General features: G+C 36.7%; 2 protein-coding genes across 5 annotated transcripts in view; one reads left to right on the top strand and one right to left on the bottom strand.

Annotated features, from left to right (window-relative positions):
- The window catches only part of USO1 (USO1 vesicle transport factor), a 67002-nt gene extending 47800 nt beyond the window's left edge, over positions 1-19202 (bottom strand). For 3 of the 4 annotated variants that reach the window (XM_081303242.1, XM_081303241.1, XM_081303243.1), the window contains exons 1-3: positions 18896-19201; positions 6915-7001; positions 6768-6832 (exon numbers count right to left, since the gene is read on the bottom strand). In XM_081303242.1, the coding sequence (XP_081159368.1) occupies positions 6768-6832; positions 6915-7001; positions 18896-18961 (218 nt within the window). In that variant the 5' untranslated portion in view covers positions 18962-19201. Of the gene's footprint in view, positions 1-6767; positions 6833-6914; positions 7002-18895 lie in introns of all 4 variants that reach the window. The other variant, XM_081303240.1, reaches the window with a different exon arrangement.
- Positions 19203-19356: 154 nt separating this feature from the next.
- Positions 19357-25876, top strand: part of G3BP2 (G3BP stress granule assembly factor 2) — a 92188-nt gene continuing 85668 nt past the window's right edge. The window contains exon 1 of the mRNA XM_081303249.1: positions 19357-19504. The gene's annotated coding sequence lies outside the window, so the exon portion shown is untranslated. The remainder of the gene's footprint in view (positions 19505-25876) is intronic.

Here is a 25876-nt window from a genome sequence, read left to right as displayed (position 1 = left end):
GGGGCTTTGAGGCCTCTCTCTTTCAGCACTAGCCCTTGGTTTATAATGGGCTGTTGAAGCTGGAGAAAATCTTGCCCATTCCCTCAATTTGCTGTGATTACTAAGCCTTTAATACACTACACACAGGCATGTGAATAATACATTTTGGTAATAACTTTTTGAAGAGCTTACATGTTTCTTCTCTGTTAAAGTTCTTTTTGTGGAAGCTCATTTTGCAAGCATTTAGAAAATGAAAAATTGGCAAATAACGGCAATAAGTTTATTGTGGAAAGCCTGGCATATACCAAAATTTAGATCTTCTTCACTTAGTCTTTTTTCTAAACATATGTACTATCAAAATAACTTTAATGGAATTGGGATTTTTATATTAAGCTTTAAAAACAATTTAGGAATATATTTCCAAGGCATTGAGAATTCTTAGAAAATGTTCAATGTCTCCCTCATTGGATGTAAGTTTAGTTAATGAACTTTGTTAAGGTAGTGTGATTTTGTTTTTAGGGTGAGGAACTGGGGTTGGGGCAGGAAGCATTTAAATATCTGTTTCAGCCATTTTCATTCTTCTACAAATGCTCATTAAAATAGATTTCTTCCCAGCAGCTCCAGAGGCTGAGACAGGGGAATTGTCAAGTTCAAAATCAGCTTCAGCAACTAAGTGAGGCTTGAAGAAAGATTGTAAGATCCTATCTCAAAATAAAGAATAAAAAAAGGGGTAGGTGACTTGGGAGGCTGAGGCAGGATGATCGCAAATTTAAAACCAGCCTCAGCAAAAGCGAGATGCTAAGCAACTCAGTGAGATCCTGTCTCTACATAAAATACAAAATAGGGCTGAGGATGTGGCTCAGTGGTCAAGTGCCCCTGAGTTCAATCCCTGGTACCAAAAAAAAAAAAGCGGGGGGTGGGGAGGTGGGCTAGGGATGTGATTCAATGGTTAAGTTCCCCTGTGCTCAATCTCTAGTACCAAAAAAAACAAAAACAAAAACAAAAAACACAATAACAACAACAAACAATTTTCACCTTCCATCTATTATCAGTGTCATTTATTATTTTGCTATACTAAGAAATAATGTTGAAGAAAGCAATAATTAAAAAAAACACAGAACAACAAAGTTTAAGAACTCATATTTGGGGCTGGGGTTGTGGCTCAGTGGCAGAGCACTGGTCTCGCACATGTGAGGCACTGGGTTGGATCCTCAGCACCACATAAAAATGAATAAACAAAATAAACATTTTTTAAAAAAGAATTCATATTTGCAGATTTCAAAATTTAATACAAAATTACAGTAACCAAGACAGCATGGTACAGGATGATACACATATAGATCACCATAATAGAACTGAAAATCCAGAAATAAATAGCAATATTTATTTGAGCTGATTTTCTGCAAGGGGGCCAAGATCATTCAATAAAGAAAGAATCATCTCTTTAAGAGATGGTACTGGGTCGATTAGATATGAACATGCAAAAAAATGAAGTGGGGCTCCTTTCTCACACCTTATATAAAAATTAACTCAAAATGGATGAAGACCTAAATGCAGGAGCTGAAGTTATAAAACTCTTTGAAGAAAATACAGGCATAAATCTGCAAAATCTTGGATTAGGCAATGTTTTTTTAAAATATGACACCAAAATCACACATAACAAAAGATAAAACAGATAAATTGCATTTCATGGAAATTAAAAACTTCTGTGCTTCAAAGGATACCACCAAAAAAGTGAAAAGACAATCCACAAAATGAAAGAACTTACATATTTAAAAAGGGCCTTGTATCCAGAACACATGAAAACTTCTGTAACTCAACATTAAAAGATGAATAAGCTTATTTTAAAAATGGGCAAGGAATCTGAATAGACAATTCTTTAAAAAGACACACATGGGGCTGGGGATGTGGCTTAAGCGGTAGTGCGCTCGCCTGCCATGCGTGCGGCCCAGGCCCAGGTTCGATCCTCAGCACCACATACCAACAACGATATTGTGTCCGCTGAGAACTAAAAAATAAATATTAAAAATTCTCTTAAAAAAAAAAGACACACATACCATCAATATGCACATGAAGAGATGTTCAATATCATTAGTCATTAGGAAAAGGTAAATCAAACCAAATTCAGAAAATGAAATTAATAGCACTGTATGCCCATTAAAAAAAAAGATAATAACAAGGACATGGAAAATTGGATTTTCATATATTGCTGGTTTAAATGTAAAATGGTACATCCTCTTTGGAACAGTATGGCAATTCCTCAAATAGTTAACCACAGTGAGGCACGTGGCTCATGCCTATAATCCCAGAGACTAAGGAGACCAAGGCATTTGAGACCAGCCTCAGAAATTTAGTGAGACCCTGTTTTGAAATAAAAAATGATGATGATAAAACTAATAAAAAAGGCTGGGAATATAGCCCAGTGGTAGAGTGTCCCTAAATTCAATCCCCAGTACTAAAAAAAAAAAAAAAAAAGTTAACTACAGAGTTACCAAATGACCCAAAACTGTATGCCTATATATATATCCAATAGACAGAAAAACAGAACTGGGTGTGGTGGCATAAGCCTGTAATCCCAGCAACATAGGAGACTGAGGCAGGAGGATAACAAGTTTGAAGTCAGCCTCAGCAACTTAGCAAGGACCTATCTCAAAATAAAAAATAAAAAAGGACTGGGGATGTGGCTCAGTAGTTAAGCACTCCTGGGTTCAAATCTTGGGTACAAATAAAAAAGTAGATTAGTGGTTACTAGGTACTGGGGGGAGTAAGGAATAGAGAATGAGAACTAATAGATATAGGATTTCTTTCTGATGTAAATGTTCTGAAATTAGTGATGTTTGTTGTATAACTTTGTGACTAAAGTCACTGAAATGTACAATGAAAAAGGGGGAAATTTTTGACATATACATTATATCTTAATTAAAGAAAACAAAACCACTGAAGTGTCCTAGTTTGGGAATATCAGTGGGCCTTGAATGTAGGAGTCAGGAGAATGAGCAGTCTCTTTTTCAGATAGTGATAGGAGAATCAGACCCATGGCCAGATGGGTGTCAGGTCATACCAAGAGAGGGAACACAACTTTTTGTGATATACTAAAGATAAAGAGCATTCAGTAGAAGAATTCTGAGTGTTTATGTAGGACAGGAGAAGTAACATGCAATAGTAAGTAAGATGAGGACATGTGGAAAGATGGCTGCAGAATATAGATTTTTTTTACACTCGATGAAGTTTTAAAAAAATCTTCACAGAACACTTTGAAAACAGGAAATTAGGCAAGTTTCAGAGGCAATGAAAAGAAGAATTTGGCACAAAAAAGTACAGAACCTGGCACAAAGTAAATATGTAATAATTTTTAAAATCTAATATTTAATCTTTATCAAGAATATCTACTTATTTTCTGCTATGCAATAAAAATGACAATAAAGATCACCGTGAGAGGTAGCATTTTATTTCCCATATTGAGATGGTAATTGTTTCATTATGAAATTTGTAAGACTCAGTGAAAAATGCACATATGATTTAACACACATGAGATAAACAAAGATTGTAAGTATGTATAATCATTATACTAATCTGCTTCTTTTTCCAGCTCTTCCAGAAGTCACAAACATTTCTTGGCTGATGGCTCCCTTCCTCCATTTTCAAAGCCAGCAATAGTTGCCTTCCTATTTTGCCTGTGAAGGCCTTTGTGATCCAATGAGTGCCCCTGGATAATCCAGGCCAATATCTCCACCTCGAAGTTCTTAATTACATCTACAAAGTCCCTTTTGCCATCTAAGGTAACATTCAGAGATGTTGGTGCTTAGGATGTAGACACCTTTGTGGGTGAGGGTGTGGATTATTCCACCTAACATAATTAATCTCTATTATATTAATAATACAGTTTTGACAAATCCAGTGAGTTTATTCAAATGTATGAGACTAACTTGGCCTTGAAAAAGTAGTTAATTTGAGTTATGCTGTACAGGAGGAAGAAAAATCCTAACTGGTATGAATAAGAAGTTGAGCATTACTGAATTATAACCAAAAAACAGTCTATAGTTGGACTGCTAAAGCAATACACCGACCTTTACATTATTTGCCTCAAAAATTTGAATATCACATTACATTGAGCTAGTAAAATGCATTACATAGTTAGATGACAAAGAAATCAGAGGCAAAGATACAGTTTGGAGGTAGTGGTAGTTTAAGTTATGTTTAAAACTCTTGATACAACTACTCTTCAAAAGGTGGAACTTAATTCTCCTCCCCTTACACACAGGCTGTACTTACTAACTTAGTTCTGACAACCAAAATGTGGAGAGATTGATGGTGACTTCTAAGATTAATTGGCTCTCTTCTGAGGCATACTGGCTTTCTCTTTGTTCTTTCTAGGATGATTTGTTCTGAAGCCAGATGCCATAACATGAGAATGCTCAAGCAGCCCTATTGAGGGAACAACACAATAAGGCACTGAGGTTCGTTCGTTCGTTCGTTCATTCATTCATTCATTCATTCATTCATTCATTCATTCATTCGTACTGGAGATGGAACCAGGATTCTTTACCACTGAGCTATATCCCGGATATTTTTATTTTTTATTTTAAGACAGGGTTTCACTAAGTTGCTTAGGGCCTTGTTATGTTGCTGAGGCTGGCCTTAAACTTTTCATCCTCCTGCCTCAGCCTCCCCAACCTCTGGAATTATAGGCATGTGCCACCATGCCCAACTCACTGAGGCCTCTTGCCAAAAGCAGTATGAGTGAACCTCTTGCAATGAGATCACCAGTCCAAATTAAGCTTTCAGATTACTATAGTCCTGGCTGTAATCTTTACTGTAACCTCCTAAGATACCTTGAGTGCTAAGCCTCTCAATTCCTGATCCATAGAAATTGAGGAAATAAATATTTATTCAGCCACCAATCTTTTTTTTCCTGCAGAAGACAACAAACTTCTGTGGTGAATCTTTTTTTTTTAATTGTAATTAGCTATATATGACAGCAGAATGCATTACACTTCATATTACATATATAGAGCACAATTTTTCATACCTCTAGTTGTACACAATGTAGAGTCACTCCATTGTGTCTTCATACATTACTTAGGGTAATGATGTCCCTCTCATTCCATCATCTTTCCTACCCCCCTGTCCCCTCCCTTCCCTTTGCCCTATCTAAAGTTCATCTTATCCTCCCATGCCCCCACCCCCCAACCACATTATGAATCAGCATCCTTAAATCAGAGAAAACATTTTGGCATTTGGTTTTTTGGGATTGGCTAACTTCACTTAGCATTATCTTCTCCAACTCCTACCTATAAATGCCATGATTTTATTCTCTTTTAATACTGAATAATATTCCATTGTGTATATATACCTCATTTTTTTTAAATCCATTCATCTACTGAAGGGCATCTAGTTGGTTCCATAGTTTAGCTATTGTGAATCGTGCTGCTATAAACATTGAGGTGGCTGTGTCCCTGTAGTATGCTGTTTTTAAGTCCTTTGGGTATAGTCTGAGGAGTGGGATAGCTGGGTCAAATGGTGGTTCCATTCCCAGTTTTCCAAGGATTCTCCATACTATTTTCCATATTGGCTGCACCAATTTGCAGTCCCACCAGCAATGTATGAGTGTGCCTTTTCCCCACATCCTCACCAACACGTATTGTTGTTTTCTTAATAGCTGCCATTTTGACTGGAGATTAAATCTTTTTTTTTTAAATATCTTTATTTTGTTTACTTATTTTTATGTGGTGCTGAGGATCGAACTCAGGGTCTCACATGTGCGAGGTGAGTGCTCTACCACTGAGCCACAAGCCCAGGCCCCCCGCAGATGAAATCTTAAGAGTAGTTTTGATTTGCATTTCTCTAATTGCTAGAGATGTTAAACATTTTTTTCATATTTTTTTGGTGTTAAGATTTTTGAATTCTTTATATATCCTAGAGTTTAGTGCTGTATCTCATGTGCATGTGGTAAAAATTTGTTCCCAAAGAGGCACCAAATTTTTAACTTGTTACATAGCAGAAGGCTATGGAAATAGTTTAAGTAATAAATACTGAGAGCCAGAACTAAGGCCAATAAAGGAAATAGAAAATCATTGATTCCAGTTGTTTTTTGGTCTAATAATGGGTTAAAGAGAGAGATGAAATTCAGCATAAACCCTTGTTGAATGGAAAAGTACTACTGACTGGGAAGAACTCAGGGCAAAAGGCAATTGTGGGCAAAGAAGGGTTAGGAGCAGAAGGACCAGAGATAAATTAACTGTGAACATCTTGAATTTGAAGTACCTTTGAGTGATATTGGTGTGACAGAAGGGATGACCAACTAAAGCTTGAAAGACATATTTGATCAGAGGTAAGATTTGAAAGCTATCAATGTAGTAATTAAAACTAAAGATGCAGATAAAATCTCTTAAGAAGACACTGAAAGAGCTAAAACTAGGCTGAGTGATCTTTCTCTGAAGACACATCAAATTTAATACTTCACTCTTATCTATAGTTTACTTCCTTAAAAAACAGTAAGTCTAGATAACTGATATGCCATAATATGTATATAATATTATGGTATAGTACATCTAGGGAATATCAAAACAATTAACTTGCCCAATTCAAACCCTGAGCAGTTTCTTCATCTTATTTTTATGTCTATCACAATGCTTGGCTCAGTGGCTTGTACCTAGTTTCCAATAAAATGACAACTAAGGGTAAAAATCTTAATAGTTTTAATGTGTCAATCTTTTGGAATAATGAGGCCAACTCTAAAACAAATTTATTAAAATTTCAGGAAAAATTAAGGAAAGTCAGAGACTTACCGATCTGTTTGTAAAACGTGGATAAGATGTTCCATAGCTTGAATACCCACTTCCAAGCGGTATTTCTATACATAAAAAAAGAAAAATGTTATTAAAGTAATAAATATCCAACTTAAGAAACTTAATAATCTACAAAGCATTACAGACCTTAGATAATGATTTGAGGGCACGCACAGCATTTCTTCGATCATCCAATAAAGTAGATGAAGCTACTCGGTCACAAAGCTTTTGAATCTGTCATGAAAAAATAAAATAGCATTAAAATAATAAGAAAAACTAAAAAAAAAAAAAAAAACAAAAACAAAACAAAACCACCAAGTTCCCCTTTCACCAATTTATGCCATCCAATTTTGAAAAGAAAAAAAAAAAACTAATGCGATATTGTGAATATGGTCTTTCACAAATCTAAATATTTATCTAGATAATATTATAATCTCATTATAGGGATTGAACAAACTATGAGAGTAGTCAAATAAAATAAGTCATACAAGTTGAGGAATGAAGAGAAATCATTAGCTTTATAAATATGCCTGCTATGACTGAATCAAGAAGAAAGCAATAGGGTTATGGAAGAAAAAAGGAAGCAATTAAAAGCAGTTATTTATATCATAATTTTACTAAACATTTCCATTATATATTTGAAAAAGAAAAACTGTATATCAAAATTTAAGGTTGTAAGTGTGTCTCAAAAACCTATAAGGATGAAATGTTTCTATTTTAAAATAATTTACGGAAATTAAAATTCAAGTTGAATTTTAAAATGAATCTTGGTGCATTATTTACAATAGGAAAAAACTAGAGACGACTGTATCAGGAAGAGAAAATCCAAATAAACTGTGATAAATTTTTTGGTGGAATGCTACGCAACTATTCAAAAGAATTAACTGTACTGTCATAAGAATATCATGATGTAATAGTGAGGGAAAGAAGCAATTTGTAAAACTTTATATTTCTGCTATTCAAAAGATACTATGAAGTCAATGAAAATAGTAAGTCACAGAGTAGGTGAAAATATTTGGAAAATATCTGATAAATAATGTAGTTTTAAAAACTACTATTGTGTGGACTGGGGACGTGGCTCAAGCGGTAGCGTGCTCGCCTGGCACGCGTGGCCCAGGTTCGATCCTCAGCACCACATACAAACAACGATGTTGTGTCTGCCGAAAAAACTAAAAACTAAATAATAAAAATTAAAAAAAAAAAAAAAACTACTATTGTAGATCCTTTTTAGCTCGTTTGGTATAAGTTATTCTAAATTCTTCAATGACACTTCTTAACAAAGATTCTATAAATGAGACTTTGGCATGTCACTCAAAGATAAATATGATTTAAAATAACGATATTTTTGTCTATAAGCCTCACAAAAATAAAAAGTCAATTTTATAAAATATAAAAACAGGGCTGGGCACACATGCCTTAATCCCAGCAATTCAGGACGCTGAGGCAGAAGGATTCCAAGCCAGCCTTGGCAACTTAGCAAGGTGCTAAGCAATTTAGCAAGACCCTGTCTCTAAATAAAATGTAAAAAAGGACTGGTGATGTGGCTTAGTGGTTAAGCGCCCCTGGGTTCAACCCCTGGTACAGTAAAAACAAACAAAAGCAAAAGCAAAACAAAACAGGCAGAACTAATCTATGCTATTAGAAATATATTGAAGGGGCTGGGGATGTGGCTCAAGCAGTAGCACGCTCGCCTGGCATGCGTGCGGCCCGGGTTCGATCCTCAGCACCACATACCAACAAAGATGTTGTGTCCGCCGAGAACTAAAAAATAAATATTAAAAAAAAAAAAATTCTCTCTCTCTCTCTCCTCTCTCACTCTCTCTTTAAAAAAAAAAAAAGAAATATATTGAATATATTTACCAATACAATATATTGGTAAATATACCAATATTTACTCTTGGGAGTGGGCAGTGACTGGAGCACAAAGAACACTTCTGAGTTATTGGTAATATTCAGTTTCTTAATCAGGATGACTATACCGATTTACTGAGGCTGTGAAAAATATACAAAGTTTATATATATGACATGTTTTCTTATATTCTCCAATTTAAAAAAATTAAAAATCGAATCAAGCATAGACAAAGATATAAATTAGCTGGGCACAGTGGTGCACACCTGTTATCCCAGCCATTTAGGAGGCTGAGATAGAAGAATGGTAAGTCTGAGGCCAACCTGTGCAATGGAACAAGACTCTGTCTTAAAGAAACAAACAAAAACACTGAAGATTTATCTCAGTGGTAGAGTACTTGCCTAGCATGCATGAGGCCTTGGGTTCCCCAATAAAACATGCACACATACACGCACAAATACCCTTTGGTCAGGTATTTCTATCTTGGGAACTTTAAAAACACACCTAGAACTATAAAGTGTTATATCCTAGAATGTTCTTTGCAGCAATATTTATAATAGTTAAAAGGAAATCTAATATTCACTCACCAGACAAGTGAAATGATACATGTACATTATGAAGTGATAAATGCATGAAGCAGAAGCATACATACTCACATGAAAAGATGTTTAAGATATAAGTAAAAAAAATTGTAAATAGTATGTTTAGCATGAGATCACTTTTCTTTTAATACCATAGCAATAACAATCTATATGAATCTACAGAAAAAATAATTCAGACTACATAATTATATCAATAATTTTGGTAATGAACAGGTATTACTTTTTTTTTTTTTTTTTTTTGATACTGGGGATTAAACCCAGGGCCTCCCTACTGCTAAGCACACACTCTGCCCCTAGCTACAACCCTAGCCCAAGGTATTACTTTAATGATACTTTAATGAACAGAAAAGAGCCTTAAAGTGGTTTTCTTTCTTTCTCTCTTTTTTTTTTTTTTTTTGAGAGAGAGAAAGAGATTTTTAATATTTATTTTTTAGTTTTTGGTGGACACATCTTTATTTTATTTTTATGTGGTGCTGAGGATCGAACCCAGCGCCCTGCGCATGCCAGGCGAGCACACTACCACTTGAGCCACATCCCCAGCCTCTTTAAAGTGGTTTTCTGATTCATTTGAATTTCTAGAATATTTTTTTTAAAGATTCTATCTTCATTCTGGTGCTCAAGATAAAATGAAATAAACAACTGATAAAAATAAATCATCACAATAAAATATTCTTAATTGGTTCCATTTCCTCAATAATATCCAATTTTTTTAGACTAGAATGCATAGCCATTTACTAAGTCAATAAACACATATTGAGTATACACGTATTTGTTCTTGTGCTAACCAAAATAAGATATGGTCTATGGCCAAGAAGAGTTTGTTCAAGAAGATAGTCATATAAATAAATTAAGTATAACAAGTTAAAGTTAAAGGTGTCATCTACAACCTGTGCAGATAGCTAAACTAGAGGTTGCTCAAGTGAAATTCTTAAGGCATCAAAATTAACACAGATATACAATTTACCTTTAAATCAAGCCTGGTGACAGCTCCTCTGCCCCTGGCCTCAAGATACCCAAATGGGAGAGCGAGGAATCTCACAAGAGGCTGGTGAGAGCGAGCACATTTCGGAGTGGACTTTTATTGGGGGGACTCCAGATTCTTTAGAAATTTCCATCCAATGAAGGTCAAGGGGACCAGGGTCACAAGGACAGGTAAGGTAACTCAATCCCTGGGGATGTAGGAAGGCAAGCCCATGCACACAGACACATTTGTATTTTCTCTACCCTAAAGATCGGGGATATCGCCTCCGGTTACTTAAGCAACCAGATCACAGGGTGACTGACAGTGCCACTTGGATCAAGAGGGGAAGCAAACGCTGGTCACATGCTATGTCAGCCTCCCACATATAGGTTTATTAAGTATGTATTCTGACAAAAGGAAGAATAAAAAAGATCAATTCTACCAGCAGCTCAGGAGGTTGAGGCAGGAGGATCTTGAATTCAAAGCCAGCCTCAGCCTTAGCAACAGCAAGGTGCCGAGCAACTCAATGAGACCCTGTCTTTAAATAAAATACAAAATATGGCTGGGGATGTGGGTCAGTGGTTGAGTGCTCCTGAGTTCAATACTTGGTACCCTCCCAAAAAGTCAATTCTATTTAAAAATAAGACTGTTTAAAGAATGGCATAATGGGCAAGGGATGTAGCTCAGGGCACAGGGCTTACTGCTAGGTCTGTTCCCCAGCACTCTAATGAAAAAAACTCGTCCCCAACAGTTTTTGATATCTGGATACCTCAATAATATTCCAGATGGCTGAAGTTTATTAATAAGGGATCTCTCTCCACAAGGAAGTATTATGTTGATACTTTTTATAGACAATGAAAATCAAATAAAAGGAAAATATATTACATATGGTTCAAACACTACATAAACTTGGTCATGTTTTAGTCCAAGCACAGATTAGTATTTTTCAGTGGATATTTACCAAGCAAAATTTTAGCACAAGTATGGTTAATTTGTACTGTTCTGTAGAAATTACAGATATCAATGATCATTTCTTCACTTACTCCTTACTTGAAAAACCAATTCAGTGCTGTATAATGGTGCCCCAATGTTCATCTCTCCTTCCTTTTAGCTATCAGAAGCTTTTATGCTTTAGCTGGGTACATGGCTGTCCACCTGGACTACTTTTTAAGACTTCCTTGCTTTTTGGCATGAAGAATAACTATATTCAACCAACAAGTTGTAACTTCAAGGTCATGTTCTTAAAATGAAGCTATTTGTTTTTCATTACTCTTTCTCCTTTTCCCAGCCTTGAACTTGAACCTGGTGGTAATAAAGAATTTTTAACATTTCAAAGTTCAGCATTCTAGGGGATGGCAGAAAAAGACGAAAAGCACTACTTGGACTCCTGAGAACTACCCTACTGTAGTGACTGCTACTAGCTTAGAGTTTGTTGGAGAAGACATAAATTTCTCTTAAATAAACCTGTTTTCCAGCTTCTGTTACAGCAGTTGAACCAATACCCAAACAAAATCACTTTACAGAAGAAACAAAATAAACTCAAGCAAAATAAACAGATACTGTAGACTTTCAGCCTAATTTCTTGTAACAAAGAAATTAATATTTTTTTAAAACGTTCTGGTGAAACTACTATATTCACTGATTAGTGAATTGAAAAATCTCTAATACCTGCTGTTAAATTACTTTAAAAAGCAAATACCAGAATATAACTATTTCATTCTTCAAAAGAAACCTATTACATAAATACACATATTGATAAAAAACAAAACAAAACAAACAAAAACTCCCCAAACACTATATAAGGGTATATATGAGACTTTTACTAGAGATTACTCCTGGTGATGAGAAATGAGTTGGGAAGAAAGAAAAAGGCAATTTAAAACTATATATTGATTTGAATTATTTACAATGTTTTCATTCATTTCAGTAACAAAAGAGAAAAATTTAAAGAAATTTTCAGAACACATTAGATTTTGCTTTAATTCTAATATTCACTATAACATACCAACTAACTTGCTAGTTATGTATTTTATTTTCCTCTACTATTGAGGAATGAATCTGGGGTGTTCACCAACTCTTTTTATTTTGAAATAGTCTTAAAGAATGCCCAGACTGGCCTTGAACTTGTGATCCTCCTATTCAGCCTTCTGTGTAGCTGTGATTCCACGTGAGTACCACTGTCCCTTGGGGAAAAAAAAAGCTGCAGTAGCAATGGGAATAGGAGAGAATAGGAAAAAACATAAGATGAGAGATGAAAATAAAAACTACCAAGAGGTAAAGAGTTAAAAAAAAAAAAAAAGAACACAACATGAAAGTAGGACAGTGAAGGTACTCTTAAAATTTGAAGGACACTGGCATAACACAGTTTGTAGAATTTTCTCACAATTCCTTGTAAAAGTTCTTTTTTTTCCTTCAATATTTAGTAGTACTTACCTGACATGAAAAAAAATTGGACAAGAACAACAATGAAAATTCTAACCATTCAATCAATTGTTCAACAAATGTTTATCTAGCACATGATACCAAGTTGATTTTATGAAATAACCTGCATTCATGAAGTTTAAAACATAATTTGAACTCCCTAGAACAGAATTTCCCTAGGGTGACTATTTACTGCAGGACTACCATGTTGACCAACAGACAATTCATTTATAATGTTTAATGCAATGAAAAAATTACTGGCTTAGAATATAAAAAAGACAGTTTTTGTTTTAAATTTGACTCTGTTACTGAGAAGACTTCATAAATAAAGCAAAAGGCAATCTTATTTTCAGGTGACCTAAAATTATTATGATATAAAAAAAGATGTGGGAATGCTACAAAGTCAAACACAAATAAAATGAATCCAACACAACCCATTTCCACTGCAATTATCTATAAGTCTACCAAGGTAACATACTGCTTCATTTATTCTCCATTTATTCCATGTTTTCTTCAAAATGAACTATGTTTTTTCAAATGGACATCCTTTTAAACAAGGTTATCATACTATATAGCCTATTACAAATGTTATCATGACCAAATCTAACACAGAAATTTTCAAATTAAAGTAAAATAACTTTATACAAAGAATGATAATGGCATTTCTCCCCAAGGAATAAAAATGATAAGCATAACTTTTCTATAAATCCATACCAGAGAAAAAGTAGAGTGCAAAAGTGCAAAGCAGTATAAATAAAAAAGGGCAACTACATAAAAGAGAAATTATACTATCAATAAATGTATTCAAAGAATTCTTATATTCTCTCCTAAAAGATAAACTGATTCAAGAATGATTATAATTACTTCTCAAATCATTAGGCATCAGGATTTACTTTATCTTTTAGATATTCTGTGGGTAATACTTCTTGAACTCAATATTGGAGGATTCTTAAAATGTAGCATTCCAAGGCTGGGGATATGGCTCTGTGGTAGAGTGCTTGCCCAGCATGTGTGTGACCCTGGTTAGATGTCTAGCACCATACACACACATACAAACACATCCCAAGTAGCCTTCCCTTACATAAATACATATGCTAAATTCTGCCCTAAGTATATTTATCAAAACAGACGCATGGTTTGGCACAGTGGTGTGCACCTACATTCCCAGCTTTTCCAGAGGCTAACAAAAGAGGATCCCTGGAGCCCAGGAGCTAGAGGCCAGCCTGAGCAACATAGTGGGGGGTAGGAAGTAAGAATATAGATAAATACAGTCAGCACACACAGCTTATTTTATATCTCCATTTTGAAAATGTCTAAAATTATAACAGTGCCTGCTTAAAACACTGTATAAATACAAGAGGTTTTTGTTGTTTTGGGTCATCATGCTCCTTTGGGGACAAAATCCTTTCTTCAAGAACATCAATTCACATTCTTTGGCATACATCTTCATAATGCTAGAAGCATCTAAAATTTAAATGATTCTAGCATTTTAAAATCACCCTAAATAATCAACACAATTAACCCTCAAAAAGGCCATGTGTTATGCAACAGACACTGCTTAAAAAGACATATTTGCTTGGATACAAAAGTGATTTTTAACATAAATCATTACCATGATCTTCTCCGACATTGTTACTGCAAGGCAAGCCAAGAGAGAAAACTCATTCTAGTTATGATATTGACCTGGTTATAAATGTGGAATGTGAAACATCAACCCAAATAGGAATTTCAGATTACACATTTATAGAAATATGGAATAATACTGTGCTTGATCAAACTAAAACAGTCTAAATTTAAGCCCACACTCCTTAATTTTAAATAAAAGTATAGCTGTGTCTATATTGTTAGCCCTTTTGCTTTCTGAGCCAGATCATCAAAGTTTGACCTTAAAAGAGACATCAAATTAGTATTGTAATTCTGTACACTTTTTCTGGATGTTAGCAACTTTCATACCTCACAATTTAACTTTAGAACAGAAAACACCCCTATGATTTACCATCAAATGTATTCAAGTCTTCTTTTGGAATTTTCAAGAAACTACCTTTAAAAGAATACACCAATTGATGTTGGATAGTTGGGGAAGCTAAGCCCTTTCAATTATAAAAGATGCTACAGAAATATTCTTGAATGTGTTTTCTTCTCTACAGATGTGGGAGTTATCTTAGAGTAACTACAAGTGGAGTTGTTGGGCCATATGACATGTGTTCATGATTTTAATTTTGCCTACTGATGCCAAAATGTATTTTGTGGTAGCTGTATATAATTGCATACTCCCTAGTGGTGTTGAAAGTTTTCCATTGTTTTTTTACCCTTGCTTAGCAAAGTCACACACATTAAAATTCACCAATCTGAAGGGAAAAAAAAAAAAAGAATGCACCAATTGAAAGGCAAATGCAAAACTTAGTACACATAAACATTCAAAACTGCATAGGGGGCTAGGGTTGTGGCTCAGAAAAATAGGTAGAATTCAAATAGGTAGAGTTCTTGCTTAGCATGCTCCAGGCACTGGGTTTGATTCTTAGCAACACATAAAAATAAATAAACAAACAAACAAACAAATAAATAAAGGTATTGTGTCCATCTACAACTAATCCCCTCCCCAAAACCAAAAACAATTCTGCATAGGAATTTCACTATAGTGTTGATTTGTACCCTGCAATGTATGTCAAGGATAAGAAGGCTTCAATCATTAGAAATCATTGTCTTTCTGTACATCAAGTTAAAAATGAAATCACAAAATATTTGACTCTAAAATATAAAAAGTTTAATGTGAATGAATTAGAATTAACTGACAATTCTATGATCCAAATATAAATATTTACTATTTGGTTCTGAGTATTCTTAACAGTATGAAAGCTTGGTAATATACAATCAACAATATAATTCTCTAATTGTAGCTCAGTAGTAGAGTGAATGCTTAGCATATACAAAGCCTTGGGCTCAATCCTCAGCACTAGAAAAAAAGAAAGAAAAAAATTTTTTAAAAAGCCAGAGGAAACTATGAAAGCAGTAAATCTGAAAATTTTCTAATATCCTGAAAAAGTAGTCTTAGTACCTAATATTTATAAGTTGCTATGATTGTAGATCTGATTTCTTTCAAATAAAAGCATTAATTTTATAAACATTAAGTATAGCAAGTCTGAGACCAGCCAGAGCAATTTAGTGAGGCCCTAAGCAACTTACTGAAACTCTGTCTCAAAAAAAAAAGGGAGGGCGGGGGTGGCTGGGGATGCTCAGTGGTAAATCACCCCTGGGTTCAATCCCCAGTACCAAAACAAAAACAAACAAGCAAGCAAACAAACAACCAAACAAAAAAAAAAAAACCCTAATCCAAAAAATCCCAAACACCTTTGATCAAAAGACACTTTAATAGAGGAATAATATATATAGATATAAATATTTATAGATGTTTATATATCTATATATAAATAGTACAAAGCATAATCAAAGCACAATCTAGTTAAAATACAAAAACAGCTGAAAGGGGAAAGAAGTTAGGGGTGCAAGTTAGGGAAGACACTGATGATCGATTTGAAAAATAGGTAGAATTCAAAGAAAAGAGGCCTTCCATTGGAAAAAGATGAGAAAAGCAAGAAATATGGAAAACCACAATGAAAAGAATATGATTTAATTTTGTAGAAAAAGGAGGAAACTAAATGATAATAAAGAAGTTAGAGATTCCAAACTTGGTAAGTAAAATATCCTGTCCAAATTAAACCATTAATTAAAACATCTAATATTATACTATATACTCCACTGATGCTCTATAATACTTCTAAATTAGTGACCTATGACTTTTCTTTTGTAGTAGCAGGGGTTGACACTGAGCTACATCCACAGTCCTTTTTATTTTCTATTTTGAGACAAGGTCTTGGTAAATTGCTGAGGCTGTCTTGGAACTTTCAATGCTCCTGCCTCAGCCTCCTGAATAGCTAAGATTACAGGTGTTCACCATTGTGTCTAGCTGAATTATTGAATTTCCTGATGGAATGAGAGTGAAATAAGTTTTATTCATGCTGTAACTCAAGAGTAAATTGATTTTCTTCAGAAGACAAATTACTATTCCATATTGAGTGTATACACTCAGGCAAAGCTTCTTTTTCCTGTCAATTTATATATACAATTCACACAAGTGACATTCAAACATTATTTTGAAATCATAATGTAAAAGATATGTTGTTCTATTCAATGACAAGATAAAAGTGCCCCAACTCTGCAATACTGGCAAGGTATTTAGTGATCTGGGTCTATAATACAAGGAGGCTTAACCTGCATAATCTGTAAAAATTTCTTCAGCTTTAAAATCCTATACTCAAATTCTACATCATCATTTCTACAGAATTCACAGTGACAAGGCTAACTATATTTAAAAAAAGAAGAAAATTCTTCCTCTAACCCACATATAGTAAACACTATCCTTTGTTAAGCATCTACCATATGCTAGGTTCTAATTTTTATTTCACTCAGTCTTCATCACACCCTGAAGAGAGAAGGTATTAGCCCCCTCTTTCCTGTTCAATTCAATCAAGGGTGGAAGGACAGGATTCGAATCAGCATCTAACTCCAAAGCAAGCTCTAATAGGCCACACTTCAAAACCTGACATGAACACCATACAAAATAAACAAATAACAGCTGAAGAAGTGGGCTGTGACTTTGGTAATCTTTAAAGAACATGGTCTTCTAATAAGGTAGCTCACTGCCTTATGTGGGAATGAACAAGTGAAGCTAAACACTGTGAGGAGAGGAGTGGAGGGGGACAGAGGAAGTCAGACACAGATATGTCCTGAATTTCAACTGAAGCAAAGAGTCACCAGCCTTCTACTTATGCCTTAAACAGTTCTAATATGGAGTCTGGAGATGTAGCTCAGTGGTAAAGAGTTTGCCTCCTATAAATCAGACTATGGGTTCAGTCCCCAGTGTGCCCCACACACAACCCCCTCCCCAAAAACAGTTCTAACCTGGAACTAATCTAGATCAGTGGTACAACCCTTGTCTAGCATGTTAAGGTTTTGGTTTTGATCCCCAGCACTGCCCCTTCAAAAACAAAAAAGTCTACCTCAGTTTTTGTGCAGTTAACTTTATTACATAAATTTCCCACATAATAACTGAAACATGAGCATCAGCAATAAAATTTAGGCTTTGAAATCTACACCTTGGTTGAATTCTAGCTCTAAAGTCTTGGTCAGTTTACTTCACTTCTCTTTTTAAGCCTCATTTTCTTCATTTGTGAAGTGAGAATACCATTACCACTCATCAAGAATTGTTAGGAATTAAAGGAGACTGTAGAATATAAAGAGATCAGCTTAGTATCTAAGGCAAGTTAAGAGACTGACAAATGAAAGCTACTATTATTACCCTTCAGGAACCCAGAAACAAAGGTGTTCATGACTCTATCCAAAGTTTACCTTTAAAATGTCACAGTTGGTAGCTTTTCTGTAGATTTTAAATTATTACCAAATTAAAACAAATATAAATTTTAAAAAGTCATACACATCCATTTCCAATAGACACCAAACTTCAAAACGAGTTTATCCCAAGCCTAAAAATCCATGTAGCTATTAAATAATTGTTTTAGGTGGCAAACACTCTTTTTTTAAAATGATGTTGCAAATCGTGAAAATAGGAATGAATTCTGTCCTTAAAGTGGTTTTGGAGGGAAAGATCTCTATAAACATTAAAACAAATATTTGTCAAATGACATTTTGGGGTCAGCCTGAAAAGCGGGGTCTGAACAGATAGCACCGGGATGAACAACCGTCCTTCCAGTTGATGGGACAGGAGCAGGTGGCTTTGTGCCCCAATGAATATCATTTTATTCTTAGCCACAAGCTCTTGCCAACAGCTGGGTTTTAAATCTCTTTCCAGTCTTCTACAACGCCCAGATTTCAGACTGCGAGTGAGGCAACAGGACTTTAGGCTCCTATGGCCAGTGGAGATACAAGGCTAAAGGGAAATGGGGAGGAGCCCACGGCCCCTAGGGGCGTGGGGGACAGGTCGTGCCATCTCAGCCGGGGATCTGTCCCACCGCAGACCACTCCCCACGCCAGAGCTGCTAGGCCTGCTAGACTAGGAACGCGGCTGCTGTCAGCCCAGCAGAGCCGTCGCGGTGGGACTGCGCTGTGGGCGTGAATAGACTATCTCCGGAATTTCGGGAGGGGAAGGAAGGCAAAGGGGAGGTGGTATGTGGATCGCCGGCCCGCAGTGGGGAGCGGCAGGTCACCTCCAAGCCCCTGAGTGCTTCGTCCCCTCGTGGCTCTGACCCTTCCCAAGTCCCGGACCCGCGGCTCCTCTCACCGTCTCGGCTTCGGTGTGTTGGGGTCCGGCACTCTGACCCCCCATTACCCCGCGGAGGAAATTCATCTTGTCGTTCGGCCACCGGCTTTACCAGCCCCTTGGGTAAAAAAAATAGGGCAACTTCCCCTGCCTTCTGCAGGGCCTGTACCCCTAGCCCACACTCTACACTTCTCGGCCGGGGACACCACCACCTCCCACTCGGCGGCCGCTCCTGCTGCCTAAGCCCGGAAACAGCCGCCGCCGCCGGCCGAGATGCGCAGGCGCGGGGACGTGGCGTTACGTGGCGGCTCGAAGGGCGAAGGCAAAAGGGGAGAGGAGGTGAAAGAAGCCCAGTAGCAGCGGCCTGGCAAGCCCCGCCCACTGGTCAGGCCCCGCCTCCCGCTTCAGGGACACGCCTCCTTCTCCCTCCCTTCGCGGATAGTTATAGCTGGCCACAGCCACCCACGTGGTCGAAATCCAGCCCTGCCGGCTGGAGAGAATCAGATTAGACTACGCGTTTTGGCTCGCAGTGTGTTCAGTTGTCGCCGAACGGGACTTACTGCAAGCTATCAAATCTGGGTCTTATTTTGTTGAGTCGAAAGTGAAATTTTCCTTCGGCCAACGTGACAGGTAAGGGAGTCCCCACCTTGGGAGGATTCGTTTGGTTTTTCGGTTTAGCAGCACGAGCTTTTTGGCCTTGTGAGGTCCCATAAATTGCATTTCTTTACAGGGCTTTGTTTGGTGGTAAAAAGGGTGCTAGAGACCCCTCATTCCACTGCCACTGGAGGGCGCGTTTCTCAGCTCTTGCTATTCAAACCTGCTAAAAGGAATTCCTAGATATAAGCACCCCGCACACCGCTAATTTTCAAGTGTTGTAAGAAAGCAACCCATCGCAACCTGCATTTAGCTTAAAGAAATCAGAAATTAGAAATAATTTTTTTCTTTAGTGTCAGTTTGGCAGCGAGGAACCATGTTTTATTAGCGCAACCTTTTCAGTGTTTTTTAAACATGCAAAATGTCATCTTTCCAAATCGGAAAAATGCCTATTCTGTGAGGTTTCCAGGTACACGTTTCTGGAATGATCTTGTAAATTTCTTGAGACGAGAAAGCTCAGTCAACTAACTGACTCATGCACTTCTTCACTTGGATTCCCTACAGGTCTCAGATGCAACATTTAATATTGAACTCGTCATTTTCCCCAACCTCCCTTAAAGAAAAAAAAAAAAATCAATACGCTTCTACTGCGTTGCCCTGCCATATTCAGTAGTACTACTGTCTAAATAATTGCCTAAGCCAGAAGAAAGAAACCGGGAGAAAAGACTTTGGCTTTCCACCCCCAACATGTCCAATCAGTTAGTCAGGTGTAAGATTTCTATTTAGAAAATTTTCTCAAATAGGTCTTCTGCTCTTCGTCCTCTTTGCCTCTGACTGTTTATATTCTTCTCGTCATTTCTCACTGAGATTACAGCAATAGCCTCCTAACTAGTTTGTCTGCATTCAGCCCTGGCTTTCCTCCAGTGCACTCTCCAGTCTACCAAACATCTGTCCGTGTCTGTCCTCTTCTTAAAATCCTCCAGTGGTTTCTCATTTTCTGTAATAAAATCCAAACTCCTTAGTTGGGTATACAGGCCTGTTAGGATCTGACTCCTGCCTACTTTTCCATCTCCTGCCTCCCCCATGTATCCTAGGCTTTTTTTCTCCTGTCTCAGTATGCCCTTCCCCTTTGTCCTCTTAATTAGGCAAATGCCTGTTAATTCTTTAAGCCTCATCTCTAGCATCATCTCCTGAAAGCTTCCTTGAAACCTGGATGCATATGTACATGCTCACATCTTAATACATGGTGGGTACTCAATTAAAAAATTGTTAAATCAAACTGTTAATGGCCAGACCATGTTATCCATTTTTATATCTCTGCTGCTTAACACTGTCTTATAAAAGGTGGCATTAATGGATAAATGAATAAATCATCAAAAGAGTATATGAATATTATGCTGAGAAAGAGGGTCTTTTTTTGTTGTTGTTGTTGTTCGTAATCTGTGAAGTGGAATTGTAGAGAATACACACCATAAAGGTTATGGTGAACGTTTAATTTTTTAGTGCTAAGGTTTTTCACCTGGGAGACTTTGAGAATGGTAGGGGAAGACTGCCCAAAATGAGCTAGGGTTGTAGCTCAGTGGTAGAGTGCTTGCCTAGCATGTGTGAGGCACTGGGTTCTAATCCTCAGCACCACATAAAAACAAATAAATAAAATAAAGATTAAATGCCTTAAAAAATTAGAAAAAGAAAGACTGCCCAAGATACTGTGTGCTATCCTGCAGTTTAAAACTAGAATTTGACATTTCGCTTCAGACATTTTCCATGGGGTACTTTATCACACCCTAAAAAGAGTAACCAATAAATGCTCAGCATTTTTAATATCAAGTAATATGTACAAAGAACCTCACCCAGTTTCTAAGCCTTACCCATCCCTGAGCCTGACTGCACCCCATCATCAGGGATGAACTCTTGAGATGGAGCAACACTCAGAAGTATCTATTCCTCCTATTATTTGGAGGGGCACTCAGAAGTATCTATTCCTCCTATTATTTGGTAATAAAACACAGTACCTAGACAATTTAGCAAAGTTGTTTTAAGGTACCAGCCTTGTCAAAATATCCTATTTTATTTTAAACTTTGGTGAGTATAGTAGTAACAGCTTATTATGACTTTTTCTTCATTTGACCCATTTTTTTACCCTAACGTAACAGCATCCCTGAGCAGGAGGGACTACAGGCAGAAGTAACGAACAATTAGGTACAGAGGTAATGAAATTGGAGCCACCCAAAATCCCCTGGCAGCACTCAGTCTGGGTTTTAAGAACTGGTGGATCTGCTCTCTATTGGCCTCAAGAAGAGGCAGAGAGGGTACAATGTCTAATTTGTCCCCCAATTAAGGTCTGAAAGGGAAATGAAGCATCACTACTAATGGACAAGCATGAAATGGACTCCTTACTTAACAGGAAGAATGTTACATATTAATCCACTTGCACTGGTTTTATAGTGGAAACCACATCTTATTTTGTTTGTTTTCTTTCATTATCTGACATAATTCTTAACATGGTAATTGCTCAAGAACCATTTGTTAAATAAAGGACGATATGAAAAAGTTGTGACTGTCTGACATACACTATTATACTTCTGACTTTCATAAATCTAAGCGTTCAAGATATATTGCCATGAGTCATTACAATATACATAATCCAAAATTTTGAGAAAATAATGATTTTCCTTTTCCCAAACCAAAACCGACAGATCATTTAACAGAATCCATTGGTTTGATAATCCATTTTTAAAATTTGCTTCTTTCAGTGGTCTACTTTCCCCATCCTTTCATAACCTCCAGTGGAAAACTCAGCAAAAACAATGAAATATTATTGTGTAAGATTGCTTTTTAGTTGGGAGGAGGTAGTGGGGTGGAATACTGTCTATATTTACTTAGGAAAATGAGTAGAAAGGAAAATGAGTAGAAATGATAATTGGTGTTTGAAATACATCATATACACGTTTTAAAAGACTAGTTACTAGAAAATTGGTGTCCAAAAACATTGTTGATAACAATTATGCATTACTGTCAGCTAACGAAACAGCATACAACAAAATAAACAGATAATGATGAAGCAGCTGTGAAAATTCATGACTAATCAAAAAATCACAATATCAGAAATGTAGTACTTTTCATGTGATAGGTTCTGTTCAAAGTACTTTACATAAAATAATTTACTTAATCTTTACAACAAGCCTATGAGATGGATAGTCGTTAGTCCTGTTTTATAGGTGGAGAAACAGGTCAAGAGAGTGACTTGACCAATGTTGTACCACTAAAAAGTGGCAGAGCTGGGCATAAATTGGCAGTCTGGCTCCAAAGCCTGTATGCCTGTGTATTACATTATCCTACCTCTCTATATTTGAGACAGTGATCATACGCTAAGTAGAAGGTATCCTAGAAGACCCTACATATTCTGGCCCCTCCGCCCTTTTGGCCCTTACACTATTCTTTCTGTGTTTGTGATGCTTACTCCTCTATCCACATGGAGGTATGACTCTTTCACCCTAGGGGCTGCTCAAATGTTACATAGGTCTTTCCTGAATGTTCTAACTTGCAGCCTTCTCATATTGTGTCCCTCTCTTCCACTTATTATTTTCTCTGTAACACTTATTGTCTGATACATTTTCTCTATACAATATTTTCCCAGCCAGGCACGGTGGCACATGCCTGCAATTTCAGTGGCTGGGGAGGCTGAGGCTCCAGGAGGATCATGAGTTCAAAGCCAGCCTTAGCAAAAGCAAGGTGCTAAGCAACTCAGTGAGAACCTGTTTCTAAGTAAAATACAAAATAGAGCTGGGGGCGTGGCTCAGTAGTTTAGTGCCCCTGAGTTCAATCCCTGGTACCAAAAAAAAAAAAAAAAAAAAAAAAATCCCATATCTCATTGGATCTGCTACACTGTCAAGTATACCTGAGAGAAAGAAACAAAAACAAACAAACCCTGCCAGTTTGTAAGGTGTGTTCTACCAAAAGATACATTCCAATTTTAGGTTTTATAAAATGGGAGCAAAATGTAAGTTGTAGGATTAATGAAATGTAGTGCATATGATTTTATATATTGTTTATATTCCTCCCCCACCAGAATTCTAAACCCATCAGAGGATAACTTTAGTCCTTTTGTAAATTACTTTAGTGCTTTGCACAGTATCTGACATATGATAAGCATTGGTAGCTCTAGTGGTTGAATGAATTCCCCAAATGAGGAAATTCCCACTAGGGATTTGTGTACATAGGAGGAGAAATTCTACTGTTGGTAAGCACAGAGTGGCAACCAGACTTCCTCTACAGAGTCCAAATCCGGATTCTCAGAAAGTGTTACTGACATGCCAATTTTAGTTTATGACTATTTTGGTGGTCTTTAATGACTAACTTGACAATTAACTTTCATTATACATGAAGATAAACATCTGTGGAGAAAAGGACCTGCATTTTTAGATCAGATGTCAGTCCCTGCAGGTAATACACTTTGCTTTTAGATATACTATATTAATGCAATGGTTTTCTTCTTCCTCTTCTTCTTTTTTTATTTTTAAGACAGGTCCTTACCCGCCTAGGCAATTAATGTAAATAATTCTGTATAGCCTTCCAGATATAAAATATGTGTATATAATCCCCCTCTTTTTTTTTTTTATAACACAAGTAGATGTAACACATTGTACATACTGTTCTTTTGTGGTGCTGGCAAATCAAACCCAGGGCCTTGCCTATTCTAGGCAAGCATTCTGTCACTGAGCTATGCCTCATACCCATTTTTCCTGTTAATATATCTGGAGATTGTTTCATATCAGTAAAAATGAGGCTTCATCATCCTTTCTTAATGTGTTCTTTGCAGCACTTTTTTTTTTTTAAAGAGAGTGAGAGAGGAGAGAGAGAGAGAGAGAATTTTTAATATTTATTTTTTAGTTCTCGGCGGACACAACATCTTTGTTGGTATGTGGTGCTGAGGATCGAACCCGGGCTGCACGCATGCCAGACGAGCGCGCTACCGCTTGAGCCACATCCCCAGCCCATATGCAGCACTTTTCAAAGTATTTTTTTAAAGCCCCAGGAATTCCTTAGTTGAGGAAGGTACAAGAAAGAGGGTTTTAGGCCCCTATCCTGCTCCACTCAATCGGTTTCATTTGTTTATACTTCCTGTTTCATTTGACTAAAAACATTCAGGCACCCTGGAACACCACCAAGGCAAGGACTGGGAATAGCATATACTCCAGAGTTCACACTTCCTTCTCCAACATTTTTTTGTTGTTTGTTTTTGTTGTTGTTTTGGTACCAGGGATTTAACCCAGGGGCACTTTACCATTGAGCTATATTCCCAGCCCTTTTGTTTTTTATTTTGAGACAGTGTCTCCCAGAGTTGCTTAGGGCCTCACTAGTTACTGAGGCTGGCCTTGAACTTGCTATCCTCCTATCTTAGCCTTCTGGAATGTTGGGATTACAACCCAGCTGCAATTTTTTTCAAAACAACCATAACTGTTACCTACCTCATGTGTTTGTTTTTAGGATATTATTAGATAAATATTAGCACTTGAAACATAGTATATCTACTCAATAAAGGTTAGAATGAATATAAATCATCTTTCATGTATATTATCAATTTTGTAACAACTGAACATTTAACGATAGTACTTTAATAATATCCAACTCAACTATATTGGCTCCTATTTCTGAAAAGTCTGTTACTTCAAACATGGTTTAATCTGAGTCATGGAGACATTTTGTCCAAAACCAGGACTTTCACTATTTATAGACTTTGTTCCAAAGGGGGTTAAGGTAGTTGCCATGACCCACAATCCTATCTCCAGGGTCCAAGTTCATCCAGGAAGATACCAAACTTCTTTCCTAATAGTCTCGATCAAAATCCCTATGGATCTCATTGAATCTGATTGGGTCATGTGTCCATGTGTTAAATCAATTTCTTTAGTCCAGGGTTTGAGATGTTCTGATTTGCCTTGAGTCATATGCTCTCTAATCATGGAGTGGGAGTCTTCAGCTCACCTGAAAGCATATGGCATAAAAACTGGGAAACAGGGCGATTCCTCAGAGGAAAGCTGGAATTCAACCATGTCAGGAGAAAGTTTTATCAAGATAGGAAAAACAGTGGATGCTTATTCCATCCCCTAAGGGACTTAACTGCTTTGCCAATTAAAAAACAAAAATTTTTTTTTCTAATAGTAGCTTTTTTGTTTGGTTTTGCTTTTGCTTTTGCTTTTGCTTTTGGTTTAGGCACATTGGTAGTATCAGTTCGGTGGCTCTGCAAAAGGTTCAGAAATTCATGTTGTTATTTAATAAAAGTAATTTTTAGGTTACATTGTATTTATATCTACAAGCAAGCACACACCTTTTTTTTTGGGGGGGGGCGGTGCCAGGGAGTAAACTCGGGGGCAGTTGACCACAGAGTCACATCCCCAGCCCTATTTTATA

This window comes from Spermophilus citellus (assembly GCF_964194105.1).
Source record: "Spermophilus citellus genome assembly, chromosome: 8".
NCBI classification, from domain to species: domain Eukaryota; kingdom Metazoa; phylum Chordata; class Mammalia; order Rodentia; family Sciuridae; genus Spermophilus; species Spermophilus citellus.
This window is presented reverse-complemented; position numbering and strand designations above follow the sequence as displayed.